This window comes from Petromyzon marinus, chromosome 68 (genome assembly GCF_048934315.1).
Source record: "Petromyzon marinus isolate PM22_M1 ecotype Great Lakes invasive population chromosome 68, UKy_Petmar_22M1.pri1.0, whole genome shotgun sequence".
Classification (NCBI taxonomy): Eukaryota; Metazoa; Chordata; class Hyperoartia; order Petromyzontiformes; family Petromyzontidae; genus Petromyzon; species Petromyzon marinus.
The window spans coordinates 6,875,669-6,889,294 of record NC_133734.1 but is presented as its reverse complement, the minus strand read 5'-3'; the positions used below and the strand labels follow the sequence as shown (position 1 = coordinate 6,889,294).

The window sequence follows — 13,626 nt, the reverse complement described above, 5'->3', positions numbered from 1 at the left end:
TCATCAACCATCATCAACCGTCATCACCCATCATCACCCATCATCAACCATCATCATTCATCATCACTCATCATCAATCACCATCAACCATCATCATTCATCATCACCCATCATCAATCACCACCAACCATCATCAATCACCATCAACCATCATCAATCACCATCAACCATCATCAATTACCATCAATCACCATCAACCATTATCAATCACCACTAACCATCATCAATCACCATCAACCATCATCAATCACCATCAAACATCATCAATCACCATCAACCATCATCAATCACCATCAACCATCATCAATCACCATCAACCATCATCAATCACCATCAACCATCATCAATCACCAGCAACCATCATCAATCACCACCAACCATCATCAATCACCATCAACTATAATCAACCATCATCAATCGTCATCAATCATTATCGATCGTCATCAATCATTATCAATCGTCATCAATCATTATCAATCGTCATCAATCATTATCAATCGTCATCAACCATCGCCGCTGCCTCCACAGCTGCTGCATCCCAGGGAGCGATCCTGCGACAAACCGGTCCACTTTGCCGCTCCTCTGACAATTTTCCTCAAAGCACATTTTGCATAAAATGTGCATCACGAACATCAACCACCACCACCACCACCACGCGCATTCTACGCCACTCACTCCACATTCCGTTTTCCAGACGTAAACGGGAATGTCTTAAATCGGAAATGGCTTTACCCCCGGACAGTCATTTCGACTTCTACTCCTCATCTAAACATCCACACGCCCACATATATCACTTTTAACTATGCATAAATAAGGATAATTAGCAACATACATCTTAAGACGACTGCATCATTCATTTAACTCACCAAAACACGTCGGAGTGACTTGTGAGGTGATGTGGAGGCATTACTGTTGCACTGTGGGGATAGACTGCAGAGGGAATCTGATCAACTACAAAGTTATTTTTCACAGACGTCCAGCAATGGATGGACGATGCAGCCTCCCGCGTGCTCCGTGTTTGATCTCAAGGCACTTGCCATCTAAAATTCCGTTCACCTACAAATACATTTTTTAATGCATAATTTTTTCATTTCGAGGAATTGCTGCACTCACTCAGACTCAGAACAGTCAGACACCCAATATGTGACAGTAGTATAAACCCAGCGTTAACCAAAGAAAATTAACAAATAATTTATTAAAATTTGCACAAAAGCACCGATAAATTAAAGTGCACACATTTATCTCACACGCCAGGTGTACATAGATATATTATTATGATCACGACTATGAATATTCTAGCTCTACAATAGCTTATACAAGTGTAGTGTAATAGCGCCGACTGTTGTTCAGCAACGGCAACAGCGGTGGAAGAGCAGCACACACGCCCGTGAGTGTATACGCGGTTGTGTTGGCAGGGCGGAGGAGCTGGGACAAGGGTCATGGAAGACCTCATCTGGAAGCCCCTGGAACCCGCTGGTGTGTTCGAGAAGGGAGGCGTGGCCAGGGCGGAGCCAGGTCGCGCCGGGTAGCATAAAAGCAGCTGAGAACGGGAGCTCGTGGCTGCCGGTTTTGGGAAGTGGACTCGTCTCATCGTCGTCGCAGTTGTCTTCGCCGCCTTCATTGCTGCCGTCTTCACTAAATATTGCGCCGCTGGATAGTTGTTGGCTGTCTCCGTCGGCACCGTCAGTGTAACACGGTCAGGGTTGTGTTAAGGCAAGGCTAGATGACGAGGGAGAGCGCGAGGGTGAACCTGAAGATGTTAATAAAGAAGGTGCTCCTGAAACCCTTGCCTCCCACTCTGCTGACACTACACAAGTACAGCTTGCATCACACAACACAAATGATATTTGCCTTGGCAAAACTTTTCTTGATCTTGGGGGGGCCGAAAATAAATACGAAAATAAATTAAGCAATAAGTTAATATGTAGCATCGGGGTAATAGGTTTACTCATGTCAGAGTCGGCCGCGTTGCTATCAGCAGAGCCCTAACCTCAACAGGGGAGGGCTCACAGCATGACCACCTCATGTGGCATTCATTGACGAGATCTCTTGCCAAGCGTTCGTCGGGGACCCCCGCTTGAGGAGGGGCTGTTGATCCTGAGCGGGCGATGAGCCAGCAGTAGGATTTCCACGTTCCCATTACGGGAGCCAGCCTTGTCACCATTCCACATGCCTGCGACCAAAGTGCAGCTTCTAAAGCGGTCCGGACCCACGCTCTTGAGGGGCAGCCCCACGCTAAGCACCCTGCTCTAGGTTCTAGTCCGGGTTCAGGAGTTCCTAGTCTGGGTTAATGAGTTCCTCGTCCGGGTTCGTCAGTTCCTGGGTATTGACACCAACGATGATGTCCACGATGTCCACACCGGTGATGATCACAACGACGGCGTGGCTCACGTGGGCTGCCAGCGGAAGCGGTAGCGGCCCTCGGCGGCGGCCCAGGCCACGAGCGCGATGGCACGCCGGAAGACGAGCGTCCTGGCCGTGCCGTGCTCGCGGACGCTCGCGCGGAACCCGGCCCCCCCCCCCTCGTCATCTCCCCCGGGCTCCCGGAGCGTCGCTCGCGGCGGCGATGTCGTCACGAAGCCCGCAAAGCGGCCGTGCAGCGCGGGGGCAGAGAGGGGAGGGGGGGGGCCACCCCCAACCGCGCGCCTCGCCGCGGCGTCGACGGCGACGTCGGTGTGCGCGCGGTCGGCGGTGCCGGCGGCGTCGCTGCCGCGAAGCCGCCGGCACGAGCGGTCGCCCACCGCCTCGGGGCCGCCCCCCCGTTCGAGGCGGCGGCGTTTGGACTCCCTGGGAGGAGTGAGGCAGGAGGAGTGCGGAGGAGGAAGAGGGGGGTAGAGGGGGAAGGGGGAAGGAGGAAAGATAGAGGAGGAGGTGGAGGAGGGGTCGAGCTGCAGGACGCAGCGCGATGCCTCCTCCAGCAGGTCCCTCATGCGACCCTCGGCACGACTCACGGCCTGGCCACTCAGGCCCTGCTCTGGCTGCTGGGGACACTCAGCCAGCCCTGGCCATTCCTGGGACAGATTCTGTGTGGGGAGGGAGGGATGGAGGTCAATAGGGAGGCAATGTATTTTTGTTGAACTTATTTTTCACAGTACATAACCACGTTAATCAGAGGTGCGGGCAGTGCACTGCAGAGCGCGGTGGATCAAAGTGTGACACACAGTGCTCCTCTCTGGGGTTTAACTGGGCGCTCCGGTCCACGTGAATGGTGGCCGCTCATCACGAGTTGGCTGGAAACATCTCAATCTATAAAGAACTGCAGAACTATTGTTGCCTCTTCACCGGCCGACAAGAGATAAACTGCATACCCTGAAAGATTAATGCGTTGGAGTTTGCATTGTCCTTGTACTGTTCGTCTGTTGGTGTTCTTTACTGGGTAGCATCGGTGACGGAGAGCCACAGGGGAGGCTGTGGCTCTGCTGTGAGCCAATCAGTTTCAAGTCTGTGTGGTTCATGCAGACTTGATGATGCCTGGTCGTGATCGGTGTCTGTCTGGTGTTTGGACATCTTAACAACCTCCGGTGTTATTGTGAGAAAGGTTTCTATCATCGTCCGATTTGTATTAATTGATTGATTTGTGTGTTTGGTATTGCAGATGGAGAGATGCACACAGGACCTGAGTGGCTGTAAACCGACGAGTGAGCCCAGCCCTTCCTGCCACAAATATTGGAAGAAGAAGTCGCTCCCTGTGAGTGGCTGGCTGAAGTGCCATATGTTGAAGAATTATTGAAGGTGATCCAGAGTCTGAGACCAGAAAAGGCACCGGACAGAGATGATCTCCCAAGCGAATTGCTGAGGAAAGATGGCGTTTGCACATAGAATGCCCTACATGAAATCATAACAAGTCTGGACCCTCTTTAAGAAGGGGGACCGCACAGACTGTAACAACTACAAGGGCATCTCACTCCTCAGTGTGCCGGGAAAGGTCGGGGCAAGGATTAATGAACATCGCCTTGCCAGGCACACTGAGGAGAGGCTTGCGGAGCCCCAATGTGGTTTCAGGAAAGGGCGGTCCTGCACAGATGCCATATTTTCTGTCCGTCTGCTACAGCAGAGGTGTAGTGAATTCCAACAAGGCCTACATCTTTGCTTTATTGACCTGGTCAACGCCTATGATACTATCAATAGGCCTGGGCTCTGGGTTACTCTTCGTGCTTTCGGAGTCCCTGACTCTCTGCTCATGATCATTAAGGATCTTCATGATGGTGAGCGGGCCCGGCTAAAACTACGTGGCCGGGAGTCGAAGCCATTCCCTGTTCACCTTGGTGTGCGACAGGGATGTCCTCTGGCTCCCACATTATTTAACATCTATTTTGAACACGTAGTTCGTGAAGCCGTTGATGGCTGTACCTGGGGAATTTCCTTCTGGTACAGATATAATGGGAGGCTGATCGATGCCCGGGTGTGGTCAAGGGATGGCTCCCTATTGGTCAAACATGTTACGTATGCCGATGATCTGGCAATTGCTGCTCACTCAGAGGGGTTGGAGGCGCAGCTGCTTAACCTAGAGCGTGCCACTAAGAGGTGGGGCCTTAACATCAGCCCCACCAAAACTAAGCACCTGCCTGGGTATTTTGTACCATCATACATTCCACCCCCACAACTCAGAATTGGTGATAGGGCAGTTGTGGAGAAAGTGGAGAGTTTTCCATACTTGGGCAGTGTGCTCATGAACGGCTCCGGTTTGACAGTAGAGGTCTCACTCCCAATCAGCCGAGCAGCATTAACTTTTCATCGGTTGCATAACGCAGTGTGGAAGCTACATGGTCTGTCACTCCATAAGAAGCTTCAGATCTTCTCGGCCACAGTCATGCCCTTTCTTCTCTATGCTTGCAAAACGTGGACCCCCCTAATGGAACATCTTCGCCGGTTATAAACATTTAGGCTTGCCTGCCAACGATCAATCCTGGGTTTAACCAGGCTGGAGTGTGTGAGGAACTCATAAATCCTTTAAAGATCTGCACAAAGTCTCATTGGTGAGTTCCTCCGACAGGCAAGGCTACGTTGGCTGGGTCATGTAGCCCGCATGCCCAGCTACCGAATGCCTAAACAGCTCTTGTTCGGCTGGAGAGAGGGGGCTAAACAGGCGCGGCACAGGCTAGAGAAGAGATGGAGTGATGTGGTACAAGAGAATGTGAAGCTGAGTGGACTTGCCAATGACTGGTACCAGCTGTGTTAAGATCGGCCTCTGTGGAGGAGTCTCGTGAACGACCCTACTGGGCAGTTGGAGGCAGTCGCCCTCCAACAACAATGGAGGGCGGAGGAGCGGCGCTCACAACAACGAGCGGAGCGCCGGGTGGCTAAAGCACAGCAGGTTGGCACAGTAGGGGGCACAGGTGGTGCATCAGCCAGCCGTCTCGGTCATCTCAGTCAGTCGACCCGTGGCACTTGGGTCTGCCCCATGACCTCCTGCCGGCAGGCATTCGACACTTCACGTGGCCTCAATGTGCACATAGCCTGGCACAAGCGCCGTGATGACACCACCGCCACTTAGTGGTGAATGGCAGTTGTTGTTGAGTGTCAGTGAGTGAGTGTGAGTGAGTGTGAGTTAGTGTGAGTGAGTGTGAGTGAGTGTGAGTGAGTGAGTGTGTGAGTGAGTGAGTGTGAGTGAGTGAGTGTGAGTGAGTGTGAGTGAGTGTGAGTGAGTGTGAGTGAGTGAGTGTGTGAGTGAGTGAGTGTGAGTGAGTGAGTGTGAGTGAGTGAGTGTGAGTGAGTGAGTGTGAGTGAGTGTGAGTGAGTGAGTGTGGCACCTCACCTCCAGCGTGGCGCTCAGTGTCCGTGCGCTCTCTGCTAGCTGGCGGAGTCGCAAGTTCCTGGCACGCAGCCTCCGTGCCTCAGCGTCCCTCCGCTCCAGGGCGGCGCTCAGCTGCACGGGAGCCACGCAGAGCCACAGCGCAGAGTTAGAGCCACGCAGAATCACACCAGAGAGCCACACCACGGAGTCACAGCCAAGCACAGCGACACCACCCTGGAATCCTCAGAGCACAATGTATGGGCAGCGGTGGAGGGGATGGCCGCGCCGTGGATAATGCCGCCTGTGACACCGTATCATAGCACCAGCAACCCTAGAACTCATTGATGCAGGAGGACTTGATTGGTGAATGAACTCGGCGTTCATCTTCTTTGGTTCTTTCGGTAAAGTCACGTAGAATGAGAATAAAATAATAAATTGATAAAATAAAATAACACAATAATATTCTCACGACGTTTCGGCCACAACACAAGCTGCCTTCATCAGGTGAAGGGGACGAGACTGTCTGGAGCACAGCGCTGGAGTGAGAAAGCCACGCTGAGATCACGACCTTTAAGCTGTGTGAGAAGAAACAAAGCGCCTTGACAAAAGAATTAGCATAGAATTTAGCATTGAAATGGCTGAGTGATTATGCTAAATTATATGCTAATTCCTTTGTCAAGGCTCTTTGTTTCTTCTCACACAGCTTAAAGGTCGAAGATCTCAGCATGGCTTTCTCACTCCAGCGCTGTCCTCCAGACAGTCTCGTCCCCTTCACCTGATGAAGGCCGCTTGTGTTGTGGCTGAAACGTCCTGAGAATATTATTGTTATTTTATTTTATCAATTTATTATTTTATTCTCATTCTACGTGACTTTACCGAAAGAACCAAAGAAGATGAATCCTTGCAGTCACGAAAGCTTTAAATCGAAATTGAACTCGGCGTTATTGCAGGCCAGGGACAAACTCCACTCACCTGTGATTATAAATCTCCATCCGCCTGACGCAAGTCCGCCAGCAGGCGCCTGTACAGAACAGCCAGTCGTGCTAAATATGTGCGACGATGCAGACACACGTACTTAGACGCGACCAGCTGCTCTGAGCCAAGCAGAGGCTGTGCTGGTTCCCAGCACGACTTGGTCTTCGTGGAGCCAACAACTTAAGATTTCTAAATCGTGATAATATTGCATTGTGCAGCGTGTATTTGTGCATGGGTCACAGTTTGCGTTTGATGTACGGTCGACCCAGCCTCATATGAGTACCTGTCATGATGTGTAAATCTCGCCACTGGAGAGATAAAGGCGGTCGGGTGCGGTGCTGGCCACCAACCCCCTCGTGTGCCATGCCGGTCTTCATAGGCGTTACTACTCACTAACGGCACTTGCCCCAACAGTCGCGTATTACTGCCTACACTGGGGTCTTTGATGTACCGTGTGGGTGTGTGTGATACTTTAAAGATCTTGAAACAGTCCTCATTATCGGTGAGCTCCTCTGGCAGGCGCGGGTGGTGTTGGACGGATCATGCGGCCCGCATGCCCAGCCTAAATGAGCACAGCACAGGCTAGAGTAGAGATGGTTTGATGTTCGAGTGGGTGAGTGAATGCGTGAGTGAGTGGAACGGGACAGAGAAGAGATGGACAGATGCCGTACACAAGGATTTGGACTTGCCAATAACCGGTAGCAGCAGTGTCAAGATTGGCCTCTTTGGAGGACGCTGCAACTGGGCAGTTGGAGGCAGTCGCTTTCCAGCAACAACGGAGGGCGGGGGAGCCACGCTCACAACAACGAGCGGAGCGTGGGGTGGATAAAATACAGCTTGGTGGCGCAGTAGGGGGCACACGTGGTGCATCTGCCAATCATGTCAGTCAACCCATAGCACCTGAGTCTGTCCCGTGGCCTCTTGCCAGCAGCGAGCCTTCCATATTTCACGTGGACTTAAAGTGCGCCTAGCCTGGTACAAGCGCCTTGGTGATGTCACTGCCACTTAGTAGTGAATGGTGGCTGTTGTAATATTATTGGTGTGTGTGTATTGTACAATAGTCAGGTTATATTTTGATTTAAAGCTTTCGTGACTGCAGGGATTCATATTCTTGGTTTTTTCGGTAAAGTCACGTAGAAGGGAAACAATAAAATAATAAAAATATGAAACAATAGTGAGAATTTTATTGTTTTATATGTTTATTATTTTATTGTTTCCCTTCTACGTGACTTTACCGAAAGAACCAAGAATAGTCAGGTTATGTTTAGAATTTTTTTAATTAAATAAAGACATTTTCAGATTAATACAAACAGCCTTATTAATCTGAAAAGCTCCATTTTAATCGAAATTAAATTCAGAAAATACAAAGTAGTGGCGCTAGTATGATGTCACAAAGGCGCTTTTCCTGCCAAAAACGGTGCCACGTGGCATTGGATGACATCACTTTGGGAGCGATGCTCGATGGTCGTGCACACAAAGACAAAGATCCCCTGTGTAGCCTTAACAGATTGTTGGGGCAAGTGGTGTTAGCGAGCAGCACCTACAAAGACAAAGATCCCCACCGTGTAGTCTTAACAGACTGTTGGGGCAAGCGCCGATAGTGTGCGGCACATGCGAAGGCCGGCACGGCACACGTGAGGGTGGGTGGCCACCACCGCGCCCGGCCGCCTTTGTCTCCCCGGTGGCGATGTTTACGATGCATCGCAGCAGCTTCTCATTTGAGGCTGAGTCGACCTTGGGGCGGCCCAGGACCGATTGTTCAGACAAATCACTGCCGTGTTGGTGGCGGTCGTGGCCACAAACTCGGGTCATGGCGCAGCGCGTTAGCCCACGACCCTACCTGCCGGTTCTCCCCAAGCGCCTCCTGCAACGCCAACGCCTCCTCCTTCTCGTCTCCACCCCACGACGGCGTGGAGTCGAACCCCCGCACCTCCTCCTCCTTCTTCTCGTCTCCGCCCCACGGCGTGGAGTCGAACCCCCGCACCTCCTCCTCCTCCGCGTCTCCCCCCGCCAGCTCCAGCGCGGAGTCCAGGCCCAGGGAGGGCCCTAGCTCCATAGCCTGGCCGTCCAGGCCGAGCGGCCCCTCTGCACCCAGGCCAAGCCCCACGGCGCCCATCTCCAGCTGCGCCTCCAACTCCGCCATTTCCGCCGGCAGCAACAGCAGAGGAGGAGTCGGCTCTGGGGGGAGAGGGGGGGGCGTTACCCACAGACGCAGACCGTTACCACGTGGCCACATTACCACGTTACCACGTGGCCACATTACCACCTTACCACGTGGCCACATTACCACGTTACCACGTGGCCACATTACCACCTTACCACGTGGCCACATTGCCACGTTACCACGTGCATCTAGGGGTCCACTACCACCACTACCACTACTACCACCACCACTGCCACCACCACTACCACCACTACCCCACTACCCCACTACCACCACGACCACCACCACTGCCACCACCACTACCACCACTACCCCACTACCCCACTACCACCACCAACCACCACGACCACCACCACTACCACCACCACTACCACCACTACCCCACTACCACCACGACCACCACTACCACCACCACTGCCACCACCACTACCACCACTACCCCACTACCACCACTACCCCACTACCACCACTACCCCACCACCACCACTACCCCACTACCACCACCACTGCCACTACTACCCCAATATCACGACCACCACCGCTCCCACCACTACCACCACCACCACTCCCACCACCACTACCACCACCACGACCACCACTACCACCACCACGACCACCACCACTACCACCACCACGACCACCACTACCACCACCACGACCACCACCACGACCACCACTACTACCACCACTACCACCACTACCACCACCACCACGACGTGGTTTGTCCACCGGGGTGGTGACGGGCCGAGTGCCGTTGCCTCACCTGGAGTTGGCAGCAGGGCCGGGAATCCGCTGGGGGCCCTCATGTCCGTGAGATTCAGGCCGAGCTCCACGGCAGCGGCCTCCAGCAGAGCGCCCTGCGGCTCGCACCGGAGACCCAGAGAGCACCGCACTCAGAACACCGCGCTCAGAACACCGCACTCAGAACACCGCGCTCAGAACACCGCGCTCAGAACACCACGCTCAGAACACCGCGCTCAGAACACCGCGCTCAGAACACCGCGCTCAGAGCACCGCGCTCAGAACACCGCACTCAGAACACCGCACTCAGAACACCACACTCAGAACACCACGCTCAGAACACCGCACTCAGAACACCGCACTCAGAACACCGCACTCAGAACACCGCACTCAGAACACCACACTCAGAACACCACACTCAGAACACCGCGCTCAGAACACCGCGCTCAGAACACCACACTCAGAACACTGCGCTCAGAGCACCGCACTCAGAACACCGCACTCAGAACACCGCGCTCAGAACACCACGCTCAGAACACCGCGCTCAGAACACCACACTCAGAACACCGCGCTCAGAACACTGCGCTCAGAACACCGCGCTCAGAGCACCGCACTCAGAACACCGCACTCAGAACACCACACTCAGAACACCGCACTCAGAACACCGCGCTCAGAACACTGCGCTCAGAACACCGCACTCAGAACACCACACTCAGAACACCGCACTCAGAACACCGCGCTCAGAACACTGCGCTCAGAACACCACACTCAGAACACCGCGCTCAGAACACTGCGCTCAGAGCACCGCACTCAGAACACCACACACACAGCACCAACACCACCATTGACAAAGGTCCTCTATGTAGCCTTAACAGACTATTAGGGCAAGGGTTGTTAGCGAGCACCTATGAAGGCCGGCATTACGCCTAGTTGCCTTTGTCTCCCCAGTGACAATGTTTAGTAGACACCGCACCAGGTACTAAATTGAGGCTGAGTCGACCTAGGGGAGGCCCAGGACCGGCTCAGATCATGGTCACTGGTGGTGTTGGCCATGAGCGGGAATCGAACTCGGTTCGCCAGGTCCATAGCACAGCAGCGTAGCGCTAACCACTACACTCCTGGTCCCCACCATTAACACCACGGGCACAACCACTAAAACCACTGCCACCACCACCACTACCACACCACTATCACCACCACACCACTATCACCACCGCCACTATCACCACCACTACCACCATCACCACCACTATCACCATCACTACCACCAACACTATCACCACCACTACCACTACCACCACCACCACTATCACCACCACTATCACCACCACTATCACCACCACTAGCACCACAATCACCACTATCACCACCACTATCACGACCACTATCACCACCACTCCAAACACCACTACCACCACCACTACCACCACTACCACCACTATCACCACTATAACCACCACTATCACCACCACCACCACGACTACTACCACCACCACTATCACCACCACTCCAACCACCACCACCAGCACTATCACCACCACTACGAGGACCACCACCACCACCAATACGAGGACCACTCAACAGAAAGGTGCACATCGACCCCAGTCCGGGTCTCACCTGGAACTCCGCGGAGTTCTCCACTCCTCGAGGCCCCAACTGCTGCCACACACTCGAGTTGATGGTCGCCAGGCCTGGAAACATCCAACGTCACCGACATCAATATCAGCATCATCACCATCATCACCATCAGCAGCAACACCACCACCATCATCAGCAGCACCTCCACCAGCACCACCATCAACACTACCATCAACACCATTATCACCATCATAATGTGGGATTGAGGGAGTGTGGGATTGAGAGAGTGTGTGACTGAGAGTGTGTAACTGAGAGAGTGTGGGACTGAGAGAGTGTGAGACTGAGAGAGTGTGGGATTGAGAGAGTGTGTGACTGAGAGAGTGTGGAACTGAGAGGGTGGGATTGAGGGAGTATGAGAATGAGAGAGTATGAGACTGAGAGAGTGTGAGAATGAGACAGTGTGGGATTGAGAAAGTGTGGGACTGAGAGAGTGTGGGACTGAGAGAGTGTGGGATTGAGAGAGTGTGGGATTGAGAGAGTGTGGGATTGAGAGAGTGTGGGATTGAGAGAGTGTGGGATTGAGAGAGTGTGGGATTGAGGGAGTATGAGACTGAGAGAGTGTGGGATTGAGGGAGTGTGGGATTGAGAGAGTGTGGGACTGAGATAGTGTGGGACTGAGAGATTGTGGGATTGAGAGAGTGTGGGATTGAGGGAGTGTGGGATTGAGGGAGTGTGGGATTGAGAGAGTGTGTGATTGAGAGAGTGCGGGATTGAGAAAGTGTGGGATTGAGTGAGTGTGGGATTGAGGGGAGGGGTCTCACCTCGTGCCCCCCGCGTCTCCTCCCCCCACCCGCACCTCGCCCCCTCCTCTCTCCCTTGGCACGTGACCTGCACAGGGGACACCGAATTACCCAGATGCTCCATGACGACCATGCGATGTTTCTTGTACATCGGCACCGTGGCGAGCAGCCGGAAGCACGCATGGCGGTGGGATTGCGCCGATCCGCCCTGACGTCTTGTGCCTGATAGTCCGGTCCCGCTCATTCCTGCCTACGTTGCTGCTGCTGCGACGACCGCCTCTGTCGGGAATTTTATCCGACTCACACTCTTGGGTTCTTTCGGTAAAGTCAACACGTAGCTAGAAACAAAATGAAACAAATCACGACATTTCGGGCTCAACACAAGCGGCCGTCATCAGCTGGGACAACCAAAGCAAGACAAAATTGTTGAAGTGTGTGAGAGAGCTGCCGTGGCACGAGGTTACAGAGGTAAGAAAAGGCGGCTCTCTCGCACACTTCAGCAATTTTGTCTTGCTGTGGTTGTCCCAGCTGATGACAGCCGCTTGTGTTGAGCCTGAAACGTCGCGATTTGTGTTATTTTGTTTCTAGCTCCGTGATGACTTTACCCAAAGAAGCAAAGAGCGTGGATTCCTGCAGTCACGAAAGCTTCAAATCTGATCGGACTGTGGGCCCCTCGGCTCCCGCTACGTCATCCGCTGTGACCCGAGGTGTGGCGACTCGAGCGGTAACGCCCCTAGGGGCTGTCCATAAATGACGTCACGCAATTTTGGACGATTACCAGGTCGTCGGCATACATAACGTGGTTGACCAATAGGGAGCCATCCCTTGACCGCACCTGGGCATCGATCAGCCTCCCATTGTATCTGTACCAGATGGAAATTCTTCCGGTACAGCTACTGAAGGCTTCACGAACTACGTGGTTGAAATAGATGGTAAATAATGTTGGAGCCAGAAGATATCCCTGTCGCAGTCCAAGGTGTACAGGGAATGGCTCTGACTCCCAGCCACGTAGTTTTACCCGGGCCTGCTCACCATCATGAAGGTCCTTAATGATCGTGGGCATAGGGTCAGGGACTCCGAAAGCACGAAGAATAACCCAGAGCCCAGGCCTACTGATTGTATCATAGGCCTTGACCAGGTCAATAAAGCAGAGATGTAGGTCTTTTTGGAATTCCCTACACCTCTGCTGTAGCAGACGGACATAAAATATGGCATCTATGCAGGACCGCCCTTTCCTGAAACCGTATTGGGGCTCCGCAAGCCTCTCCTCAGCGTGCCTAGCAAGGCGATGTTGAAAAATCCTTGCCAGGACCTTTTCCGGCACACTGAGGAGTGAGATGCCCCTGTAATTGTTACAGTTTGTGCGGTCCCCCTTCTTAAAGGGGGGGGGGGGGGGGGTGGGACCACCAGGGCATTCTTCCAATCCTGCGGAACCCGTCCAGTGGCCCAGACTGTTTTTATGATGTCATGTAGGGCAGTCTGCGCACAAACGCCACCCTCCCTCAGCATTTCGCTTGGGAGATCATCTCTGCCTGGTGCCTTTCCTCGTATCAGACTCTGGATCGCCTTCATTACTTCCTCACCGGATGGCACCTCAGCCAGCCACTCACAGGGGGTGACTTCCTCCTTCAATA

The 13,626-nt window shown here is 53.4% G+C and overlaps 1 protein-coding gene across 1 annotated transcript; it reads right to left on the bottom strand.

Moving 5' to 3' along the window:
* Positions 1–1,175: 1,175 nt before the first annotated feature.
* LOC116956987 (uncharacterized) lies at positions 1,176–13,193 on the bottom strand. Its single transcript, XM_032978904.2, has 5 exons — positions 11,232–13,193; positions 9,637–9,730; positions 8,550–8,887; positions 5,756–5,866; positions 1,176–3,023 (listed from the first exon to the last, which is right to left on the bottom strand). The coding sequence occupies exons 1-5, from the start codon at positions 11,313–11,315 to the stop codon at positions 2,388–2,390; spliced, it is 1,263 nt and encodes a 420-aa protein (XP_032834795.2). The 5' UTR covers positions 11,316–13,193; the 3' UTR covers positions 1,176–2,387.
* Between the last annotated feature and the right edge of the window lie 433 nt (positions 13,194–13,626).

Bases quoted from the DNA above. Each gene is read 5' to 3' on its own strand.
- LOC116956987 (XM_032978904.2), bottom strand. From the start codon at position 11,315: ATGTTTCCAGGCCTGGCGACCATCAACTCGAGTGTGTGGCAGCAGTTG. The intron at 9,731-11,231 runs GTGAGACCCGGA...TGCGAGCCGCAG, and splicing joins AGAACTCCGCGGAGTTCCAG to GGCGCTCTGCTGGAGGCCGC. The intron at 3,024-5,755 runs GTGAGGTGCCAC...CTCCCCACACAG, and splicing joins CACTGAGCGCCACGCTGGAG to AATCTGTCCCAGGAATGGCC.